The sequence below is a fragment of the Acromyrmex echinatior genome, chromosome 10 (genome assembly GCF_024713525.1).
Source record: "Acromyrmex echinatior isolate Ae372 chromosome 10, ASM2471352v2, whole genome shotgun sequence".
NCBI lineage: Eukaryota > Metazoa > Arthropoda > Insecta > Hymenoptera > Formicidae > Acromyrmex > Acromyrmex echinatior.
Window position 1 is genome coordinate 4,694,926 of NC_141861.1, and position 26,254 is coordinate 4,721,179.

Consider the following 26,254-nt stretch of genomic DNA (forward strand, 5'->3'; position numbering starts at 1 on the left):
AATTGTTTCGTCAGTTTGCGAGAAAGATTGCGCTTTATTAAGATTCTTATTGATCCAATGAAGTTAGATTTTGTTTCATGTCTACTGAATAATTTTCTTAGAATAACGTTATCGTTATAAAATATAATCGACAGACGCAATTTTCTCATTATAACGTTTGACTCGAAAAAAAAATTCTTAATATAATAGTATCGTACGAATAAACGGACTGAGAGAAAGATAACTCTCGAGAGAAAGATAAATCAAAATATTCCGAGTAACAGTAACTTGTAATATTAAGTTTACTCAGTAAATGCAATCAAAAAATAAAGAATAAAAAAAAGAACGCGGAAATATCTCAAAGAACTATTTCTAAGTATTTTTTTTTTAATACTTCGCTTTTACCAGAAATTTCAACTAGTCCGAGAACGGAAAGAATTTAAAAAATTTCATCCCGCAACAGTTTCCGCGCAACAAAGACTCACGAACAAAGAATTGTTTTACATCTTTCAATCTCTATTTAATCAACAAGATGAAGTTTTCCCTTAATTATTAATCGCACTTCGCGTACCATACCTTGCGTACTTAATACTTATAAATTTAAGCTATCCGTTTCTCCATCTTTATTATTATATTATTCACTTAATATTATTGTTCATTATGTTGTAAACAATTACAATTAAAAAAAATAAAAATTCTTCGTACTTAATTATCACTATATTATAGTTACTGCGATATGACTGCGGAATGGTGAATATAATCAGAATTCACGGAAACTCGATTGATGATGCATGCACGAGGGGCTTGAAAATCATTGAGAGAGAACACTGTCCCGAGGTAGAAGAAAGCAGAGGTGCGTGGGTAATAATCAGCAATGTGACGAGTAAATCAGCCATGCGCGCGTGCCGAGAAATGGGTCAAGCCTTATTACCAACGACGTAATCCAGATCAGCCGTGCAGAGAAGCGCTACTCTCGAGAGCCTCTCTTTCCAGACTTACTCAAAATGCAAGCTCGCGAATGTGGGCTCGTGTTGATTAAGTAATTATCAGCTGGGTCAGCATAATCAAGGCCAGTAAAGCTGATATTAATTATGTGATCAAAGAACCGCACTATTGCTGCTTGCTTTTACCGTAACTGAAAAAATAATTCCTTCCAGCAGCATCGCAGCGAAGAATTACGTGCACTCTCATGTGTGGTGTTAAGACTTTCTTCCTGTACATCTTTCACTTGAAAACCTCCCTTGAGACATAAAATATCACATGAAGCGCGTCAGGTTTTAGGAGACGAAACATTATTGAAAGATGCGTCAACGTATGATTTTATACAAATCGATGCGACGGTGACGTGCAAAGTTCTCATCCATGAGGAATAGCGACACCGTGAGATTTTTATTCAACATCATAAAAATGTTATAAAGCACGGAGGAAATAGTTGCCCATCGCGTTTGATCCTATTCAAATGCAAAAATAAAACGGTTGACGAAATTGAATTTCTAACAGTAATCTCATGTAAACGAAAAAAAAATGATCTCTGTTACTTTCAAATAGAATTAATTCAGAAAAAAATACGCTTTGTATCTCAGACGCGTTGAAAAAAAATTAATATTTATTCAATAGTATATTGATTGGATCGTATATATAAAAAAATTGAAAATATGCAATTAATATAATACATATAATTATATATTCTTCACATCCAGAAAATGAAAAGGCAACATTATCCATATTCATTTTCAACTTTATAATTATTAGGTGTTGGAATTAATTCGTAGCGTTTTACAAGTAATGGGAAGTACTTTCATTAATGTATTTTTTAATGCTCATGTGAAATAAATAACATTCTTTCATTAAAAACGCTACGAATTAATTCCAACACCTAATATTAAAAATCACATATTATAAATGCTGCCGAATTAATCTATGTATCAATTAAAAATACAATTATCATTAGAATTTTAATAAAAGTATCAAACAATATAGATTTTGATTTATTTCAAGAAAAGAGAAAAAAATGCAATTCGTATATTTCGAAATATCTTGCACACGGTAAGGATACGTCCGTGTTTCAAGTTTCGGCAGATCGTGGTCGGCAGAAGTTAGTTAGAGTTTCGATTTTAGTTAAAGTTTCGGGTTTCCCAAACTAATCCTAAGTCAGGACAAGAGTGCTAAGAAGTCGGAGTCGATCGTAAAGTCACTGTTGCGGACAGAGTTAACTACCTCAATTGCGGTTGTTAATTTTACTTGTGTTAATTACGTGTATATAATATTATTAAATCCATCCGCGAAATAGATATTTTAAACTTATTAGCATCTTTTATTTCTTCGTCACAGAGTAAATTAAATCGTTTTACATTCATTTATTTACAATTACTCATTCATTTAAAATTCAATCCCATTATTTATATTAAACTTAATTGTGCAGTAACTTGATTGGGGAAACTCTTGGGAAAACTTCTGTAACAATTCCAACAATTTCAAATCGTCACTTTTCGAATCGCGAATCGAACTGACCGAATGTAGAAGAAGGGTGGGCATAGAAAGGCCGAAATTAGATTCGGTTTTCCCGAGTGGCTGACTGTTGAAATCACGGGCACCCATATTCGAGAGTTAACACGATTTCAGTGCGAGATATCCGCCGAGCCACGCCGTTCATCACAGACGAGTCGAGTTAACCCCGGGAGTTCCGTACCGAAAATGTATGAAGTCCTCGAGATCTTCCTGTATTTCACGATATATCATTCGCACCGCCATCTTGCTGGAATCGTTCTCAAAACGAGTGAACTCTCTTCGACCGTTTCGGTCGTTCGGTCGACAGATTCCTATCGAAATTTGAGAGAAATTCTGAATTTCTCGCCCGATACGATGAAGCGACATTTACAAAATCACTATTAATTTCAAAACTACGGGTATGGCGACCATCATTCTTTCTTTCATCTCCATCTGGTGAGAATGCCAATGCCTGACCGACGAGAAACGAGAGAAATCGGTAGAGAGATTAAACGATCTCCACTTAATTATACTTCAGCGAATTAACTAATTATCTTTTTCTCTTTGCTCCTGCTTCCGCTGTCTTTGGTTATCATTTCTTCCATTAAACGCTATTCTTCTCCTTTTAATTTAACGGCACAGCTCAAGTGCGTTCGTCTAGCGCAGTTTCTCGATCGATATTGTCCGCTTTTATCGTAACTATAGCAACGCTGGTTCACGAAGAGATCACTTCTCTCTCCCTCGTTCCCTAACTCATTTGTTCTGCGCAAAGATTCGACTTTAATTATAATCTTTAACCTTTTCCCCCTTCGTTCACGTAGCAATTACTTCCGACGGCATAACGATCCTTTTGTCTAATTCGATCAAGTCTTCTCTCATTCGTCTGTTCGATTAAATGGACACGCCAAACGGTGTCGACGGTGCGAGATTTGGGTCGGTTATTTATATCTTTCGCCTGTCAATCCGTTAAATCAGAAATAGATCGATGCGATTTTTCGCGACGTTAAGGTGCCGTCGAGGTATCCGTTATAGTTAGCGACAAAATCGAGCGTATCGCCATTGCAACGTTTTGACGTTTTCCATATTCGCTAACTAAAATATCAGAATCTGTCCACGTTAATGAACAGAGACAATAATCCATCAGTCTCCCTATACGTTTAATACAATATCTGACAGATTCTCAATTTACGTTTACGTTGGATATATATGTAGGACGGGGTTTACAAAATATGTAACAGTTCAGTCACATGTGACATTAAATATAAAAAATCGGAGACGTGTCATTTATATATTTGCACGTGTATAAAGAATATAGTATAAAGAATATGTAAGTATAAATTAATTTGGTGATAAATATTATCCATATAATAAATGCAATTAAACTCTCATTTGATGAAATACACGGTATACTATATTGACTTATTACTTGATAATACTAGTTTATTATTTTTTGCGGATAAATTATAAATATGTGTATAAATTTTAATCATCATATATAAAAGATAAGATAAACATTTTAATTAAAAAATGTACGTTACGTTTTTGTCAAAATTATATTGAAATCACAAATACAATGCAACCACAAAACTCAGAATATGTCAAACTCTGAATTTAATTAGCTCAGAATTCAGTCTAGTGTGTTGAAAGTCATCCGCTAAAAGTTCTCGACACTTTTAATTTAAATTCAGTTCATATCTGAAGTAGAGAAGGGAGGAAAAGCAGTGGTCGGCGGCATCTCGAATAACATCATACAAACCGTGTCCCATTAATTAAATTCCTCCCAAGAAGTTTTCCATCGCGTACGCGATAGATACCACGAGCCAACATCTCGATGGTTCATTAGATACGAATCGACGAGATCGAAAATAGTTTCGTGCACAATTTGCCTTGTCGACACTTACATAAAAGAAAACTGAAAATTTTTAGGTCGTCTTAAGCCTATCATATAACATTATTTATTCGCAAATTAAAAATTTCTAAGTATCGATTATCTCGGTGTACATGTATTTTTGATAAGTATATTCCAATTGCTTGTGATAAAATGCGTATACTAACAGAAATATATGTTAATATAAAAATAAAAATAAGTTTGCTCCAAGGATAAATAAAATATAAGTCTATATGAGCCTCCGCAGTTGTATAAATGTGGTGCATAAATAATATATCCATAGGGCGAGTTGTATCTCGTTTTATGGGTTTATTATTTATGCATCAACAACCGCGGAGGCTCATATAGACTTATATTTTATTTATCCTTGGAGCAAACCTTTTTTTATTATAGTACGTATTTCATATCCATTGAGAATGCAGTCGCGGAGTGTACATGTGTATTTCAAAACCAGAAGTGTCAAAGAGTTTTTAAGTTCTTCTATATCCAGTAGTTTTTAAGAGAGTACATTGTATAGCACTGAACGTCTCGTAGCGGATGTATAATATCAGACATGAGATCGGAGAACAGTGTGTTGTACTATGCACAATACTACACGAGAGCACGGTACGTTGGCTAAAGTCAAAAGTGTAAAAGCATGTGCTTTCCAGCCGATTTCACCCTTTCGCTTTTATCTGCAACGAGAAGCTACGTACAAGATTCGCGACGCGTTTTAACCTGCAGCCAACGGTGCATTTATGTGGTCAGAACACGCGAGTGGGTAAAGCTCTCTGGAGAATGGAATCTTGAATTAAACTAAATCCAATTTAGATCAGAAGTAATAATTGTGTTATATCTATAATCTCTTCAGAATCTTTAGACATCGTAATTGGAGCGTGTCTAAAGAATCAACTCCCTTCTATTCTTTTTCTTTCGTTACTTGATCGAACAAAAATTGGCAGAATTAAATGACTAGCAGAAAGAACTTCAAAGATAGATGTTCGAGTTGTTTGAGATTATCTCGATTGTTGCAATTATATTCTTGAAGATACAAAGACATTAATTATAACAAATCCTACGAATATGATTGCATCTAAATTATTCAACAATGTGTATTTGTACATTATAAGACACACTAATCATAAAGTAAAGAATAGTTCTTAATGTTTATCTTCGAAAATAAAATGCAAGTATTAAAATATAGTTCTAATATCAAAAAGAAAAATTTCACTAATAAAGAAAACACATATTCAATATTGTTAACCACGTCCACATAATTATGTCACGTGAGAATGTAATTAGAGTTTCGCGTTTGATCGTAAACCGCGCAACCGACAATCATGGGCAGCGAATTGCGATCAGCTACATTTCACCATCAAAGCTATTCAAGTCTAGTGCGGGCATTAATTTCTAATTAGCACCTGATCGATACAGAACACGGAAGACACATACACAGCGTATTCTATACGAACATGTGGTCCTCGACAACGACAGTATCCGCGAATACATCACACCAATAACATGCATGCTAGGTGCTAGTGCATTTTCGTCTGAAGCTACAAATACGCATTACCCGGAAGCGCATACATCGTCGAAGTGTACTTGACGTATTTCAGCTCGCAGTTGTCCATATTATACGTTAAGATTCACTTTGACGCGATAAAAGAAAGATACGGGCGTACTTTTGAAAACTGACGTAAATACTAATTAGCATCAATCCAATAGCATGGCTCTTTGCACTTCCAGAATCAAGAGTTTCCGCATGAAGAACAGAGAAGTAGCAGTATGAAGAAGTGTAAGAAAAATGTGAGACATAAAATGCGCTCGCAGGTCTTGGTCCCTTTATACCATAAGATACGTACATATTTCGTGTGTGTGTGTGTGTTGGTGTGTGTGTGTGTGTGTGTGTGTGTGTGTGTGAGTGAGTGTGTTTGCTGTGCATCTATGTATGCCTGTATCTGCGTTTGTCAGTGAAAAAGTACACTTAAAACGCCGGACGTCGCAACGACAAATTCTCGCTTTCAGGATTTTAAAAAATGCCACTCGTTCCAGCGTACTTGAGCCTGATTCTCGGCATGCGTTCCTGACATCACAACTGGTTCGCCAAATATCTACAGGTTGTTCGCCGCAGCACGTACATTGTTCAGGATAAGCGTACCGTTTCGTTAGCAGTGGTCTGGATCGTCGCCAAAACATTCACGCGAGCGAATAACATGGAAGTTGCAACATTTTTGGACGCAAATTTGAATGTAATTCGATTCGCGTTTATGATGAAGTCTATACATATCCAAGATAGAAATAAATGCATCAAACTAAATTTTCAAAAAATCATATTTATATATTTGTTTGAATTTTGCATCCTATTCGAATACTGATACAAATGATACTGATTGCAAATAAATAGTTCCTTCCTCTTTCTTTGAATAAATCGAGCTTTGCAACTAAAAGTAGAGCAATAAAATTTTCGTACTGAATTATTTTATAGAATTTTATTTTAATATATTATATATATATATAGAACTTTAATTTAATCGTCAATTATATAGTAAATTAAGTTAATCAAACTTTTACCCAAATAAAGTAAATTCAAATTTATCAAGCGACATGCAATTATGAGAAGAAAATCCGTGAAATCTGTAATAATCTCGCATTCCCCCCCCCCCCTTTCTCTCTCTCTCTCTCTATCTTTCTCTCGAAATTCAGGTAACATTCCCTTACTTCAAAAGTGAAGTAACTCAAAAAGTCAATCAGAAAACAGGAAAACTTATTTTTCAATTTGACAGAAAATCATTAATTAATCGAATAGTATCGGCAAAAGAATATATTCTAAATCTGTGAAGAGCAAGAATCTATTTTTAAAATCTTATAGCTTTTCCTGAGTAAGATTTGTTATAATTCATTATTTTATTGCATTTTTATTTCAAAATATGACACTATTTCAGCGCCACTACATAATGACTTTCCTGTAAAGCCTTTCCGGTAAAGGTTAACATGATCAAATGCCATTTTCATCATTTTCGTTTCACAATCATTAAAAAGAATCACTCTTTGTTGTAGTGATTTTCACAATTTTTTTAAACCATCCTTTTTAAGTTATAACAAAAGTTAATTTACTTTTGATAACAGATAGGGGATAATGTTCACCTAACTAATTCATGATAATAATTTTAAAAATCACGTCTTTTAAATTATGTCATTTTTGAAGTAAAAGAGCGATATAAAGCATTATATTATGGCCAAATCGGCGTTCTTTATTTTATAGTGAATATTGGAAAATAATGTTGTGATATACAAAGTAAGCAAGCGAATGCTTTTCTTCCTTTATCATTCATGACACGAGACGTGTATAAGATATGAGTATGTGTGCGTGATATAATATACGGTAAGGTGGTTTACACGCCCTCTAATGGGACAGGGAGAGTCAACCGATCAAGCACTCTCAGGAAATGTCGACGGTAAGCAATTTCCCAACATCGTGTGCGCCGATATATCACTTGTATCAAGCTAACATTGTCGAGCTAATCAAACTTTGCAAGAACAAATAATTACTGTCTTTCCTGTCTAGCGTAAATTAACGTGGGTGCAATCTGTCCTCCATATAAATATGTTCTGTCTTTATGCTTTAAACTATTTTGCATACAAGCCGGAGAATACGGCAAGCATATAAATATTAAATAATTTAACTTTATATTACTTTATGTAATTAATTAAACTAATGGAAAATATTTCATGGAATGAAATCCCACATATATGAATTACAGAGAATTATACATTTTAAATTGTAAAAAAATATCCACTTTAATTTGCGCGCTATTCAAGAATTCTGTTTTATAACAAAAGAAAAATATATATTATAGACTCGGTATATCATTCCTGAGATGTTTACTAAACGCGAAAATAATATCAGGAAAATAAACTCGCTTCTCAATGCGTGTTCGAATAACAACTGGCACGGAGCGCGAATGAGAAACGAAGGCGAAGCTACTTTCTCGCCGTGCGGATGCTGCGCACGGTACGATCTAATAGACGTTACGCTCGATCCGGTCTTAATTCGATAAAATTGATAGCCAACCGCTTCTCTCCATCCTGGCTGCGAGCGAGCACGGCGAGAAAAAAGGGAGTATAGCGGAAAAGAAGAAGCGCACGAGATGTTCCGTACCGGATCGCCCTTGTGCAAGGACAGCGCGCGGCGGCGTGTTCAGGTTCAGGTTAATTCCAGTGCTTTTTTTTCCTTCTTATACGATATTCCTGCGGCATACCCGACATTCCTATCTGTATCCACCTATTCCTATTAGGGATGTAAATGCGGTAATTTCGCAAGGTAATTACTAGGGGGTCGGCATGAAAGTAATGCCTTTGAACGGAGAGGGCTACCAGCGTGGAGTGCTTGCTGCCCACTGTGTTACCCTGAAATTACCCTATTGGACGACGCCTGAAAGCGCCTCGGCGTTTTCTGAATTAACGTTTCAGACCTGGCCGTACAGCCTGATTATTAGAGTCGTCATGAGAGCGCCAAGAGATATTCCTCTTCTTTCTCGTTTGATCGGACGTCAAGAAGTCCGCAATTAAGCAGCCCGTCCCGACGTCTCGTGAGCGACGTTGCCCTTTGAAATTGATAAATCCTCGGCGCATCGTGTCCCTTAACCATACGGGAATAAATTTTCATGAAGCTTATCGCGTATTATTCCCGCCATAAATGCCGCTCAAAACCTACCATCTGCGTTTCATAAACAGTGGAATCCCGACGCACGTAATTGAAACTCAACCATAAGCAGATTAGATAATGAAGGCACAATCGTGACTCTGAGATTAAAGCGAGATGAGCACATAACTACGTCGAGAACAAGGGTAACGATGAAAGAGGGAACTGGTGCTCTACGAAGAGATGATATTCACATCATAATAATGAAACAATTAGTTACTATGATATAATGTAATCTTGCCGAGAGATCACAAGGAATATTTATAAGAAACAATAATTATTCCCCAGTAATTAATTCCCTTGCGAAATATTTATGAATCAAAAAACCACGTTATGCATTCCAAAATTACGTTGTTTTATTACTGAGCATGTCAAATTAAATTGCAGTTATTAAAGAACGTAAAAAAAATTAATGACTTGTATGTTTTAAGATCACAACATTCAATTATTGATGCATTGAAGCAAAATAATGATATTGAGTATTTAAAAAACAATTCAATATTGTTTAAGTGAACAATTACAGTTACCTCTGACATTATAGATTATTAAATAGAACATCATCAAGTACAGTCTGAAAAGATCTCAATGTCGTCCACGAAGGATGCTATAACTTCCGGAAAGGAAGATTCGATCGAATTAACTGAAGTACAGCAATTAAAGTGTCTCCCCTTTTCTCTCTCTTGGTTATTCGATTTACGGAGCATCGGACTCGGTCGTCAGCGTCGCTTGTTACTCATTAGTCAAGATTAAGACAAGACGGGTACCGTGTAATGAGGAGCACGAAGACGCCGCGGAAGACGGAAAGTACGAGCGATTACGTCTCTCTTTACGAGAAGATTGGAGCCGCCTTGGAGGAAGTATGACGGTTCACCAATGTCAGACAACCAGGAAACCGCCGGCAGACACCGACGGCGAATCAATAGAAATGGCGGCACACAAGGAAACCCCACCGCACTGCCACGAAATTGAGTCTACTATCGCCTTGGCCAGGTACTCACCGACATCATCGATATTCGTTTAACGCGTCGTTTCCTTGCTGGCGGGGCGACAAACAATGGCGAGAAATAAAATTTAGAAAGTATAGAAGAAAGTGTATCGTCTCCTGAGAAAGAAACGATGAAAAGAAAGATAAAATCGGAGAAAAGAATCTTGAACAGCCATTCTGTCGCGTCTCTCTGGCAAAAGTCTCGAGTTTTCCTCAATGAGGTAATGCATTTTTCATGGTCGATGATAATCTGGCATTAATACCTCTTACCGCCCTGGAATTATAAGGCTCGAAATTTTCACCGCTTTACTTAAACCACGTAAATAGATTATAGAACTTAATCGTTACACTGTGGTACAAGGATTTTTACATAATAATAATCTAGGTAGGAACAATATACATATATCGATTCTTATGGATTAAACATTAAATGTACATAATGTTGTACATATCTAATATTAATGTGTCTAAAAAAAAATTAAAATAAAATTAGTAAAAATGTTAGTTCTTTTATTAATAGATAGATTGTCGCTTATTGGAATTCTTGTGAAATAAACCAACCCTTTCCATTAGTATGAAATAGGTACTAGTAGTATTTATTATAATATTAGTGGACTGTTTTGTAAAAAATAAAATGTTAATTTAAACTTGAAAACGTATAATAGACTTTCTGAGATATGCAAAAATTAACATTTTTTTGTTTCAGAAAGTATGCTATACGCCTTCAAGACAAAATTAACATTTTATTTTTAACAGCGTAAAAAATATGTTTCTTTCTATTTTTGAAATAAATATTAAATTATGTGTGCCAAAATGATTTAGCACATTGCACTCTTATAATATATGGACAATTTACTGTCTCAGAAGGGAAATAGCTAGATATATTTTATTCAATGAAAATTTCAAAAAAAAAGATAATGCATATTATAAATAAAAAAATTTACATTCTATCGAGATAGAATTTATCCACAATATTATAACAATCTTCTGCAAGTTTTATGTCGCGTAAAACGCAGGATTAATATATCCATAAAAAGATATATTGAACGATCGGCAGACACGAGTCGCGGATACCGCAACGGCAGGGACTCGTAGGAAAAACCGCATTTCGTTAAGATCGACAGATGTTATTACGTACTCTCGAAACAGAGCACTTGAGAATAAACATCAGATGGTCGGCTCTCGCACCTCTCAGCCTGAATAACCTACAGACTGGTTACAGCTCGAATCCCTCAGAGACCGCGTGTTGTTTCCCGCGTGAGTTTACGCGCCATTGGCCACCAATCTTCGGAATGAAACTGCCGCCGTTCAGTAGACTCCCGGCAAGGCCTGTTTCACGAATGGTGCGCGAAAAAGCGAGCAAGAACGACAGGGAGAAATGTGAGCGAAGGATCCGGTCGATTGGACGGAACAACGAACGGCTCGCGCGCGAGACGGCAGCTACGATTTCTCGAACGACGCGTCGAATAATCACGTCTAACACACCCGACGATACGCAAACGATACGCAAGCGATACGCAAGCGATACGCCGATTCACGTATGCTCGCGCGCGAATATATTACACATTGTATTCCTCCGATAAACCGCAACGCTGTAAACGGCGATTACTGCAAGGCTGAACACTTGAGCGCGAGCGGCAACTTGTACAACGACGTCAGGGAACGACGCATCGAGGATGTAATGGAATTGTGTGGCTGGTACAGTGTTAGACTGTACAGTGTATCGGTTCAATCTCTCTCTTCTCGCTCCATGCTTCCTCGCGAACCAACAAGCATCTTCGCCGAATCTTGTCACGTGATCTAACGTGAATACGCGGTGTAATTGCATCGAGGAGAGAACTTATCTTGGATATACTGAAACCACGACGATAGCTCGTGTAGAAACGACGGGAGACTCATCGAAATTCTCATACGGTATTATTAACGTTCGCTCAACGATCAGTTACTTATGTGTCTCTGGAAACGTACCGTGACGAATCGATTAGACGTCGATGACTTCAATCGTTTTGCAAGAGAAATGCTTACGATAAGACCGAGCCAGCTGATATTCGGTCATATACATACGGCACAAATCAAAGTACCGTTGAGTTCTCATCTAGAGTTGCGAGAACTGGTTGCGAGAAGCAGAAGCTTCTCTCTCGTCGATTCCCGTCGACTTCGCCGACAATCATCGCCGGTTGCTCCCAGCGTTTAATCATGTTACATCAGTGCGACACTCTGACAATCCTATCAAAGTAACGAGGTGCGCGGGTCGGGACATACGTACGGCGTGGGATTCAAAGTTTCATCGCGATCGATCATCCCTGATTACTCCTCCATACACGACCGCGCGCGCGTATGCCGCCGACTATCGACAAACCATGTACTTAAGTTCTTACATACGAGAGCCCGGCTTCGGGCGTAGATCAAAGGAAATAGCGTACATTAGAAGTGATCAAGCATTTACTGTCATATACTAAACTTTGACCGTCACATTTGACACGCATCATGTAACCAAAGTTTCTATTATACATATAACGTACTGTTTTTCGCGATCAAACTGACCATTTATACCTGCTACGGTCTTGTAGCAAGTACAATGGAAGGTTTTACAAAGTAAATACTTGAAAGATTTATTGATTGCATATAATTGTAAAGTAATTAATGAACGTATTTTCAGAGAGAAACTAATAAAAGATTAACAAACACAGTAAATAAAAATCAATTTACAAATGTATACTGTACGATCTGTCTAATCCTTATCAATTGTTTTAATGTAATTAATCTGTCGTGACTCAATACGCAACATGAGAATCGTAGCACGACGTAAAAAATAAATATTATCTCGAATAGTCTGTATAATTCCACAGAAAGTATCTAAAAATTATCAAAATGATTGCCAATTATTACTGAAAACATTGCTAAAATATGAGATTTAATATTCAATATACAATTATTAAACATTCCTGGAATGATCAACTAGTCTCTCGCATGGCAATTTTCAATAATATATTTTCAGAACAGAAGATGCAGAATGCGGAAAAATAGTTGAAGAAAGTCAATGTGGCAACGGTGAGAAAAGAGTAAAAGAGCAAGCAAACTTTAGACAGTGGGGTTAAAAAGACGGATCGCCTTTCAAAATATACATAGATATTATACATGAACAGGAGTAACGATCCGCGGTAAAGTTCATGAAGCAATTCGGTCCTGACTGACTTTTTGTGCATTGCCATTAGCTTTACGATCGCGCCAACGTAGCAGATTTACATGAGCTGCACGGTAATAGATCGCGAGGGAAGAAGGTGACGATAAATTTCATATTCTACAGCCGGTAGATTCACGGGCTGTCTCGCCAACGGAACAGACCTGTAATTTAATGCATGTTTTGCGAGACATCCCTTTATGCACTTCCTGGGACACGTCCGTACAGCCAATCAGGTTTTCACGAGAGACGAGAGACGAGAGCGCGTCTCATTACTGCAGTTGTTAGGCCATTTGTTCCATCTTAATGTAACTTCTTTTTATACTTCGCGCAATACAGTATGAAAGCTTGATTGAGTACAGTCATAGGTACGCTTATAGTCTAACACCCGGTTGATTAAAAGAGCAAAGTATTGCAAATAAAAAAATATAAAAAATATCTGTGGCGTTTCAATGCTGTTTTCAATTTTTCAAAATTATTTTCTGTGAAATTAATTTCAAGAAACAATTATAAGTCAAAATTAGACTAACGAGAATAAATCAATTAATAGAAATAATTTTATTTTTCGATCAAAGCGAATCTTACTGCTTAATATTCCAAATTAGATTAATCGTTCATTTTAATATTGATGCTAACAAGCAACTTAAAAATCTGTAAATAATTTATTGTGAAAAATATTCTGGCGAAGATAATAGTTTTCAATAAATTATTTACAAGTTCTTAAGATGCTTACTATCATCACTATAATATTAAAATGGACACTCAATCTATTTTGGGATATTAATTTCAGTTTCAATTTGCGACTGTGTTTCAAGACCAACAAGCCGTATCGGCACGCAGTTTATAAAACTGAAATAATATATTTGCAAAAATTTACATTTAGTATTATTAACATTAAGATTCGTTTTAATCAAAAATAGGATTCTTTCTATTAATTAATTTAAAGGACATATAAAAATTATTTTATAAAAACAAATTTTTTTTAATCAGTCAAAGCTCTTTTTGTGGACATTGATATTTTATAAATTAATTTTCCATAAATATAAACAATAAATAATTATCTTTTTTATATTTATTATATTTTCTATCTAACTTGTCAATAATCTGATAAGAGTACTTGAAAATAAAAAATATATTTGTAAAAAAAGAAAAAAATAGAACACGTCAGCGGTGGTCCATGACGTTTTATTTATGACTTTTCGCGTAATTTCAAACTACGCTACCTATATTCGTAATCTGCGGATTTAAAAAAAATTTGCAAACTCAGCGTTGTCAGATGAATTTTCGATATTTCGTTCGAGTATCGGACGCGGAACGCCCTATCTCTTTGTGAGAGGGATGGAGCCGCTAATACATTCGGCTTTTCATGAGTATTCATAGAATCGTGGTATAATTACGAGCTAGTAGCAATACATTTGAGTAATGATCGAAACTCGGGAATTTGAAGCCTTTTAAATAGTTATTGATATTAACTTAGATGAAAAAAACGAAATGAGCGATGTTTACACAATAAACGAAATAAAAGAATAATACTCAAAAATTCCCTTTTTCCTAATAAATGATTTCTGAAACGTTTACTATGTCACTTATTACTCTTTTCACATTCAGCAAATACTAAAAATACGTCTCTTTTATCCGCTAAATATTACAAGCGCGATCGTTGTATTTTATATTTGAATTCCTTCGCGTTTTATAGGAATTTTTTTATAAATTTCTACCTAAAAAAGTTTTCTGCAAATATTCTGATAGAAATGCAGAAGTCAATTTCATTGTTAGCCCGCAATCAATTTTTATAATATTGGACTTGTTCCTTCTTTCATTTATCACGCAAACCTTTATGTATGCGACAATTATATAACAGAACTGAAGAGTCACGAGACAAAACGAGATCCTACAGTTCAACTGAACATTGTAACTTTATATCATGACGTTATTCGAACATTAAATCTACATTTACGCAAAAATAATCGTGAAAAAGACCATATGTCATAAAGATATGTCTTACAAATTAGATATTCTTTAGTTATTTAAGTTTTTGGATGTGCGTTAAAAGCACATATAGAAATAATGGATGCAAAAACTTACCTTTAGGCGAAGATCATTGACGGTCCAGACGCGGCTCGCATAATCGTTGGATGCTCCAAGAATAAGCGTGCCTGTTGAATCAAAGTCCACCGACATCACACCAGCGTTACTGCCAACGAGGATGCCCTTGTTTTCCGATGTATCTGTAACAGAATATTCACGGATACGTCATCATATTGCTACATAACGATGTTTGAGTTTAATTCTTCGCATTTACGTGCCCACATCAATTACTTTGGTTCCCATTGCACGACCGTTTCATTCTATACCTGCCTCTCTTTCTCCGCTTGGTTTATACCGCGCGTTAGTCTCTGAATATGACTAATTAAATTTATGCCCTGACGGCTTAATTGGCAGCGAGCAAACCGCGCTGCAATCCAAAGGGAGCAAGTTATAAGCACCTCAAAGCAGGCAGAGAAAGAGAGAAAGAGAGAGAGAGAATGTAAAGATAGAAGCAGAGGAGAGTAATGAAGAAGCGCGCAGAACAAAGCCGAGAAATGGAGAATGCGTGTAGATCTAGAATAACAGACCTCGAGCTAAGCGGATATAACCCGTACAATAAGGACGAATGTTTCATCTAATTTGTAAGAGGAGACGGAGAGAGAGGATTACATTCGAGAGCGTTATAGCATGTACGATCGCAGCTACGTTACAATACGATGAAACGATTTCGAAGCGACGGGGCAGCTTTTAGTATGCGTCGCAAAGGTGAACTATAACGACGCGCAAAGTAACCTGTTGATTCGTTAATATACTTCATTAAGTGGATCGCGGGGAATTTCTCAAGAAAAAGTGATATCGCGGCCGTCCGCGTAGAACGGAACGGCGAGATGCCGACGGAAATCAGGTTCCAAACGGAACGTTGTAAGAGCAAAAAAAGTCTTTTACCTTTGATCAATAAATAAATAGGATAAATATATAAATAATATCGTTCTCTTACTTCAAAAGAAATATAACTCAAAGATTATGTTTCTCAGAAAAGAGGAAAAACTAAAAATTTATTGACTAATCAAATGATGTTTGTAGAAAGAATATATTCTTAAAATGATCAAATCTCATTTTTAATATTTCACGCAATCCTTAAAAACCATCCTTTTTTTAGTTATGACGATTTTTAAAAACTCTTTTCGAATTGTGATAATCTTGACAATTTTTATAAAATTAATTAATTGATGATAGGATAACTTTACTTCATTTATTTACTCATTCATAATAACTAAAAAAATCAAATTTTTTAGCTGCGTCACTTTAGAGTAAAGAAACAATATGTAATGTATATTAATACCTTTGTCCATCGGATATGTCAAATAAATCCATCAGAGAAAAGATCATGAGAATTAAATTACATATCAGTCTTTCGGAAGTCACTTTCGTCAATACGATCGAGTTTATAAGCAAAAACCTTAATTCAAACGGAACCTTAATAGATGTATTACACGTACCGGATGTTAATAGACGACAAAACTGTGACGAGAACCTGCATAATGCAGATGAACGAGTTTGCTTTGAAAAGCAAGTCTTAAGGAGCTCTGCACAATTAAAGGAATAAAGAATAAAGGATAGAGAACGAGGTTCGATTTTAAATAAAGTAAAAATTACGAAAATAAATTCAATAGGTAATGATCAATAAAATTATAAATATTCTAGAAAATTCGCTTTTGTAATTTTCACTTCGTTCAAGATACACAATCGATCCCCTGTTCTTTATTCTGTTTTCTATTCTTTTCATTGTGCACAATCCTTAAAGCCTGTATCACACTACGCATTGGAGATTGCGAATTACAGATTAGAATTTTACCAGTCAGGTAATTTTAATCTTTTTTTGTTTGATTAATTAAATTTTAAAGCTCATTCTACAATCCCGTAACTGTAGTTAAAAGTGGTTAAGATTGTAAAAATTGATCAATTTATAGTCAAATATGAGGAGGATATTAGACTGTGATTGGTCAATTCTTACAACTACAATCACTTAAGCCATGATCAGACTAGGATTGAAAATGAGACTGAAATTTAACCAATCAGAAAAAAGAAAACTAATCTCAAGTTTAGTGAATTTTGCTTTGAGTGGTTAAATTTCAGTTCAAATTCAATCTCTAGTCTGATTACGGCTTTACAAATGTAGACTGGACTTTATTTTCAATTCGCAATCCTCAATCTCCAATAAAGTGTGACATGGATTTAAGTTATTTTACCAATCATAATGGAAATTTCTAGATATTAAGAACCTCTCTCTACTCTTTACACTTCTGGATGCTTTCCATTTAATAAATCGATATAAATATTATTATCTTTCTTGGCATTTAATAATAACAAAGGTAAAACGATACTTGCATCGACTTGTATCACCAAATAAAAAAATCTTTTCTGTCCCATTAGTTTGTTCGTGTCGTATGTTCCAGTATGCTCCAGCATACTCCAACATGCTCCAATATGCTCCAACACGTTAGAGTGAATAGAAGCTATAGTAGGACATGTTGAAACAAACCTATTGTTTTTGATTTTCGCTTTCTTTCTCTTTCTAAGTACACTAAAGAAAAAATTGTTCATTTGATTAAATTATTAGGTGTTGGAATTAATTCGTAGCGTTTTACAAGTGAAGTACTTTCATTAATGTATTTTTTAATGCTCATGTGAAATAAATAACATTCTTTCATTAAAAAACGCTACGAATTAATTCCAACACCTAATAATTTAATACGTCTTGATTTGTTTCGATAAAGAATGTATTTAAGTATTCCATATTATGTTTGACTTAGGCCCGATTGCACCACGTTACTTTGATCTTAAGCGAGGCTTAAAACTTTCGTTTCTGTCTCTGTTTCGCTTTAAAACGAGAGAGAGAGAGAGAGAGTGTGTGTGTGTGTGTGTGTGTGTGTGTGTGTGTGTGTGTGTGTGTGTGTGTGTGTGTGTGTGTATGTTTAAGTCTTGCTTAAAAGTCAAAGTAAGTCGGGCCTAAGTCAAACATAATATGGAATACTTAAATACATTCTTTATCGAAACAAATCAAGACGTATTAAATTAATTTAATAAAATATTTAAATTAATTTAGTAGGACATGTTGAAACAAACATGTTGTCTGTCTTTCGCTTTCTTTCTCTTTCTTTAGTGTACTTAGAAAGAAAAAGAAAGCGAAAAGCAGAAACAATAGGTTTGTTTCAACATATCCTACTATAGTTGATGCACTTAATACAGGCCTTAAATACATACAATCAACTAAAGAAATAAAAACAACTAAATTAATTAATTTAATCGAAGAAATAATTTTTTGCAAGATTCAGTGCAAGATCTTCCAATATTATCCTGTTTGCTAAAATAATTTTTCGCATATAAACTGTAGGTAATTAAATCATACCCACACAACACAATTGTCCAAGAAATATCTTAAGAATGTCCTTCAAAGAACTGTTAAGTGGATAAATTGCATAATTGCGCTATTATAGCTCCTATTTTATAACAATAATGATGGCTGTGTTCGCTTTAACGCTTACAGCACTTGTGAGCATCATTTGTCCTTAATATTTAATAAATAACACGAATGAAATGAAGCTTAAAGCGTTGTAAGCGTCAAAGCGAACATAGCCGATATCATTACATTGTCGTTACGCAGGTTTCATGGTGTAAAAAAAGCAGCGAAACGACAATATAACGATATCGTTACTGTTAAGAGTTGTTAAGAATTACAGAATTATGAGAATAGAGACAATATACCTGCAAGTACGCAGCGGATTACATTCTCATAAATTCGCGAACATTTTCGTCTTCTGTTCGTAAAGATTCATTCAATTCGGTAAAAAACTGTTCGTTCTTTATGATCATATGGAGGAGGACACATCAGAGATTTATAATTGCGTACGCGGGAATAAGGAAAACGAGGAAAACTGCGGAAAATGTCTCGCGAAGGCACCAAACGAACGAGCGCGAAGGACAGTACCCGCCATGTTTACTAAATGCTGCGTCATCGCGCGCCAATTTGATGCGCGAGAATTTGAATAATAAAACGAGTTGTAGATAAATTTTTGGCGGGATGTCATCCCACCGCTCGCAATGCTCAAACGCAATATTCGCGATTATTACGCATTTAGAATGTCGTTTACTTGCGTGAATGCTCCGACTAATCGCAATTTTTTCCACACGCATTTTAACACCTTAAATTGCGACTTACACTCTTCTCACTGCGACGATCGGCAATGTTCGCGATAACCTTCAACGAGTTTTCCTAAGGTCTTGTATCCACGATGCTAGAAATCGATTCGAGATCTCGTACAGAGATAGAATTAACAAATCACATTTGATACGAGAGATATCAGAGTGATTTTTAGCATCGTGGACACAAGGCTTTAAAATTTTATATGCAAATCAGGGAAATTAGAGACCAAGACGGAACATACTAAGTGTAAGATCAAAATTACATAATTAGTTGAATTCTCAAATGAATGCAAACGATGCTTTATTTGAAGGAAGTTATAAAATTCTTTAATTCAATAGATAAATTTAATTAAATAAAATTTTCAAAACATGCATGCTTAATTATTAAAGTTTCATAAAAATAGATAAAATATTGTTTTTCTATACATTCAAAATTTAGAATGATTAATATTAAAAAATTACAATAATAATAATAAATCATTCATCACTTTAGTATTAAATCACTTCTTATTTAATTATTAAATATAATAAATAACATCATTCCCTAACTTTAAAAGTGACGCAATTAAAAAAAAATATGATTTTCAAGTTATTACCATGAGTTAAGTAAAGATTACCTTATTAATCATCAAAGATAAATTATTATAACTTAATTTCAAAAAAATTGTTACAACTCAAAAAGAATAGTTTTAAAAAAAACATCACAACACAAAAAGGATAATTTTTAAGGATTGTAAAATGAAAATAACAAAAATGACGTTTGACCATGTTAAGAATATATTTTCTTTGCCAATATTATTTTATACCATATAAATAAATAATTTTTTGTTAGATTGAAAGAGAGAGAATTTTTCCTTTTTTCGACAAATATGATTTTTTCAGTTGTTATTTTTGAAGCAGGAGAGCGACATGTGACAGCACAAAAAAAAAAGGAAATTTCTATAGAACAATTCTTAATTTTCCGATTTAATTAGATTTCAAACTTTTTTCAAACAAAAACAAGATGAATAAATTTAATAGTATTATTAAAAAAATATATCATAATTATTCTGTTATTTACCTTTATTAATGTTCCAAAGCTTCACCTTCCTGTCAGTACCTCCAGTAGCCAATATTCTATCAGTAGGCGACCATTTAACAGCGAATACCTCTCCCTCATGGGCACTCTGTAAGATAGCACTTTATAAGTATTTAATATATGAAATTGCTAGATATCTTCCATGCATTCAATTTATTGCATAAATATTACAACAAAGATTTGATCGTACAGTGCATGACAATATCACAAGACATAAGTTAAAAATATCCAACAGTATACTAATTATACATTACTTGTAATTATTAAAATATTTCATTTTTCTATTCACATACAAACAATTTCATTAATAATTAAAACGTGATAATACCTGATTATTAAATTAAAAATAGCAAACATCATGAACTTTACCTTATATATTAAAAAAATATTTTTAGCAGGAAACAGATATTTTACAAAATATAAAAAGAAATTCAAAACTTATTATAAATTTTCTTTAAATTACGCTTTAAACATTACTATAAGACATTTTAGACATAATATACTATAAATAAAACAGACAAAGGAAATAACAGAACTTTTTTGTTCAAACCTTGTTAGTGTGAACTATCTTGTAAGAAAGCTTGCAAAATGTATCCTGTATACAATGCCTCTTCTATTTTACAAATTTAACTGTTTAAGTAAGCAATAATTATTCGGTACACTAAACATATTCTGTATACCATTCTGCATGCATATTGTATATCAAAATATATGGTCCAAAGAAAAAAATAAATTGTAAAAATTGTAATATGTATATTTTTTAAGAATAAAAAATCATATATGTATAATTATATAAATAAAACATTAAAAAATGTAATTAAATAAAAAAAAATATTAAACCATATTTATGAAAGCTAATAATAAAGACGAGGAAGATGGAAAGAATAAGACTCAGGATTTGGAGATTATTGAATGACTTAATAAAAGCATCTCGTAATATTTTAAAAATATTTGTACTTAATCTAATTTCGATAAAAATTATAATATTAGGCTTTCAATCACATACATATTACATTCCGCGAATACTGTTTTTCGTAAATATATCTAAAAGACAATGCTGCTCTGATATTACATCTTAGGCCATGTTCATATGTGTGTGCGTGCGTGCTTGCTTGCGTGTGTGTGTGTGTGTGTGTGTTTTTATGTTATCCAAACTAAAAATCTATAGCTCATGTAATGTATAATGTATACTATAGATTATAATATTGGTAGTGTATATTTGAATACGGCCTTAATACACTGTAGTAATGTATATGTATAGTGTGTTATGTAATGTATGATAATGAATATTATCAAGTAAAAAATACAACTCATAATATAGATAAACAGAAAAATCATTTTAATATATGTACTTAATTCTTTATTATTATATTAATATAACTATACAAATAAAATGATGTACTCCTATTTCAAATTGAGCTCCTATTTCAGCGCGCCTCAGTGATTACTAAATAAATTAATAGATTATTTTTCAATTGATAGAAGAGTACATCCATTTTTCAAAATTCTACGTCATTCTTCTGTTGAGAAAAGAAACTAGTCAATTTTCTAATTTAATTAAATATAATGTTAAATAAATTAACTAAAGAACATGGTTGATATGTTGAATACACATTGCAAAGTATGTATAATACACAGCCGTTCATGCAACGTCACAACCACAGCATGTAACCTACACCACTTTTTAAGGTGTAACTGGCTGTAAAAGAGAAACAAATAATCTAATATTTAAGAAATATCATGTATCAAAAAATAAATCTAGAAAAAAATATTTGTCTATTTGTTTTGTGTAATTAAAGTAAAAATAAAGACATGTGAAAAATTGAACAATATCTTATAATTTAATATAAAATTTATATTGAATATATATTCTGTATATTCAATATAAATCCATTCGTAATACACAAAGCATGCACACCCATGTTTTAATGTTATTAGGAATGTCAGATACAGATTGGTGTTAATGCTTTTACGATAAGATAGCACAATATAATTAAAAATATAATATATTTTAGATTAAACGTACAAATGTTACGGATACTTTCGTTGGCACTGCTGTCGGAAGACCAGCAACTTCTTTTAAGCTTAAACGATCCGGACTAACAGGTCGCGTATCTCGTGCTGCATCTTCCAATTCCTTTTGCATCTTTGCTTGTCTCTTCCTGTAGTGTAATGAGAAATATATACATTAAGTATATGCAATATTCAATAAGCATTCAACAAAGTTGCAAAGCAACTTAAGCGTATGTAACAACGGTGATACAGTTTACGATTTCTTTCACACCATTGTAAAAAGATTATATAATATTATGTTATTCGTTATTTAAACGAATATGTCTCATCTCATAATGCATTTTTGTTTGTTTAATATGTGTCTTTCATTCTTCTTGTATATCTATAAAATAATTTAAAGTAATAGTATTGTTACAGAATGTTCATTTCGCTGAAAAAAATCTCAATATTTTTATGAAAACATTACAAGAAAAAATATATTTAAATTTAGATTGAAAAATAAAAAATTTTATTATCTTTTCAAGTTTGTTTTATATGATTATGAGTATTATGAAGTAATTTTTATTATATCTTTTTCATCTTTCATTTGATGCACGAATAATTGCAGATAAGAATTTATATCGTAATACAATCATTTATATCATATATACAATATTTCATTTTTTTATACGATATATTATAAATATATAAACATATTATATACATGCTACATAGTTAATGTCACCAACAGATAAAGTACATAAGATACAAAGTGCAATATAGTCTGTAGCTTCAAGTTACCATCCCAAAGCTATAATTTGGCATAAGCGGAATGTTCACTGCAATTCATCAAACTTACCCAAATTTTGATAAGGTATGCATCAAAAAGGTTGTTGGGCTCGTAAAACTGAAACGAAAATGTCAAGCAGTGTGAAGTGCTTGTGTAAAGCCCTAAAGTGACTGAATATTGTGTATACTCTGTGGAAAGCTCAAATAGTGAAATGAATATCATATTGACTCTTAAAAATATTATTAATATAAAATCTATTACTAATATAAATGTATAAATTTAATTGTATGCTAATATTCAAAAAATTTTGTGTTGAATTTTCCTATAATATAAATTAATTTTTTTAATTAAATGAAGATTTATTATAGAATATAGAATGCATATCACAATAATAAATATATAATTCATATGTATAAAATTTAAAATTTGTAACATGCATTTTAGCTGTTTTAATTAATAACAATCTGAATTATATAAGAACAAACTTGAAAAGATTTATACATAGAAGCTTAGATCTTACACTGAAATAAGTTAAACAATATTTTAAAATTGAACAAGATTGTATGTACTCTGACAGAAGTAATAACATCCATTTAGTGAAAAAGTAGAGATTCTATAGGAAAATAGTGTCGAAGAAAGATAAAGATTTTAGACAGAAGATTATGTTGCAGGTAAACTAAACACCCTTTTATGCAAAACTGTACTACAATACATAAACATTATACAAATACATAAAAATTAAATTAACTAAAGTGCAGAAAAATAGAATAACCTTTAAAAGCTGGATAATTAAGCAGAAATACATTTACTATACTACAAGTACAAGATTATAAACTAGCGCAAAATAATTAGCATGCAGAATAGTTTTTATATTGCATATACAAAGATAGCCAAGAAATAAAAATACATTCAATCAAAATAATAGCGAAAATGAATACTGCACTGCTCTTAATTTTACAAAAACAATTCTAACTGCAAAAATAGCGTAATATGCTAGATTTTAATGCAAATCAGAATTCATTAATTTATAATTATTTTTTCGCAAATTATTAATAATATGAAAAAGCAATATGAATGATTTTTGTTCAGTTTCTAAATTCACAATATAATAAATACTTAATATATGTACACTTACCTTAAAAAGTTATCATTTTCTTCATTCATCTTTTCCGCATCTCTGGCTTTATATTTTATTAAACGCTCGATTAGCTGTCGATTTTCTTCCTATAAATTGAGAAAGTTCAAATAAATATTATATAGTATAAATAAGTGATATAAATAAATATCAATGTCTACAAGAAATAATCTGCTTTCCATTATCAATGTAAAAGATATATAAGTATAATATATAAATTTTTAACAAGAATAAAATGTTACATAACGTACCTGTGTTTTTCTAAGCTTTTCTTCTAAAGATGCAAAAGCAAGTTGCAAGGCTTGGTGTTCATCCTTGAGCATCTGATTAATGCCTTCTAAATCTTTCTCTCTAGCAAGGCATTTAGTTATTTCTAAACGTAAGTTAATATTAGCTTCCAAACTTTCTCCAAGACTGAAAAAAACAAATATAGATCAATTAGAAAATCTTATAAATTCATAAAAATTAATTAATAAATAATACATAATTATGGATAAAGATTATAATCATAAATTACCTAGCTTCTTTTCCATGAAGTTCTTTTGTCATTTCCTGCAATTTGTTATTGAGATCTACTATTTGTTGCGTATGTTCTCCTTTCCTTTTATGCAGCATTGCCAATTCTTCCGCTTGCTTTAAAAGTCTAGCTTCGAGATCGGGATTTCCACCCATGCCAATACCACCATTGGCTGCTTCGCGACGAAGAGTCTCATTTGCAATTGTCAATTGCATATTTGAATTTCGCAATGTATTTGTATTTTCAAATAATCTATTGTCTGCAAAATGTAACAGAAATATAGTCAAATCAATTTATACACTAAAATTAAAGTAAACGACTACAAGCTAGTAGAACCAACCCAGCTAATAGAACCAATAAATTATTAAGCTAGTCTAGTGGATACTTTTTATAGAAGATTAAACAAAATAAGCAAATCAGTGAGATACAATCAAGTGACAATAAAACAACGAATTGTAAATAAAATCAAATAAGACATGGTCAACATGGTAAACAACAACTACAAAGGGATAGTCTTCTGTGTTCAAAGACGAATTATGGATTGATACTTGCATCCAATCGACTTAACTTAATAATAAATCTACAAAAAACTTACGTAGGCTAATGAGATCTGCAAAACAATTGGTTTGCGATCTGTTTCTTTCGCGTAATTGCGAAATCAAATCTTTCCGCCAGTTGATGTCTTCTCGGGCAACACCGAGCGACACGGCTGCTTCGTTTGAGGTCATTTCTCTCGACAGATCCACGTGCACCGTTGAAATAAGAGATCACCAATGATTTAACTTTAATCAGGATCGTTTTAATGAGGAGATCACAAATAATGTTCTTCGACAGACCGTCACTCCACGACAGTCCCCTCCGCATGTGTGACGAGTAACTCCATCCGGTGAAGTTACGTTCGATCATCGGTCAGCGTGTAATGTCCGAACGTCTCGTGATGATCGCGCGACATTGTCGTATCAAAGCAAAATACTTTTAATTATGAAAACAGCTATTCTAACCTAAAAGTACCAAACACTATGCTGCTACTTTGAAATTGTTTGCTATCGCTGTGCGCATCGATACTGCATTACTGTAGATTGCAATCGACATGCTGCCATATTGCGATATATCGATATGCGCGTGAAATCGATACTCTTTACTTGAAGATTATCGATAACAGTTTTAGAGCTTTGTATCGACCAGAGAGAAATCTAAGAGAGCTCATGTCGGCCTTTTTTCTGTTATCGTCGAAATCCCCCGTATATTATCGCCAAAACATCTGATTTCGATTAGGGACCTACATAACTATATCCACTATCTGATTCTGT

At 33.3% G+C, this 26,254-nt stretch overlaps 1 protein-coding gene across 3 annotated transcripts in view; it reads right to left on the reverse strand.

The window, feature by feature from the left end:
- Atg16 (Autophagy-related 16) overlaps positions 1-26,041 on the reverse strand; it is a 408,498-nt gene extending 382,457 nt beyond the window's left edge. Inside the window, exons 1-8 of one of the 3 annotated variants that reach the window (XM_011065883.2) lie at positions 25,540-26,041; positions 24,945-25,203; positions 24,679-24,841; positions 24,428-24,516; positions 23,362-23,409; positions 22,537-22,672; positions 20,493-20,598; positions 15,287-15,429 (exon numbers count right to left, since the gene is read on the reverse strand). In XM_011065883.2, the coding sequence (XP_011064185.1) occupies positions 15,287-15,429; positions 20,493-20,598; positions 22,537-22,672; positions 23,362-23,409; positions 24,428-24,516; positions 24,679-24,841; positions 24,945-25,203; positions 25,540-25,672 (1,077 nt within the window). In that variant the 5' untranslated portion in view covers positions 25,673-26,041. Of the gene's footprint in view, positions 1-15,286; positions 15,430-18,994; positions 20,465-20,492; positions 20,599-22,536; positions 22,673-23,361; positions 23,410-24,427; positions 24,517-24,678; positions 24,842-24,944; positions 25,204-25,539 lie in introns of those variants that run through there. The other 2 variants (XM_011065884.2, XM_087410139.1) reach the window with 2 other exon arrangements.
- Positions 26,042-26,254: the final 213 nt, after the last annotated feature.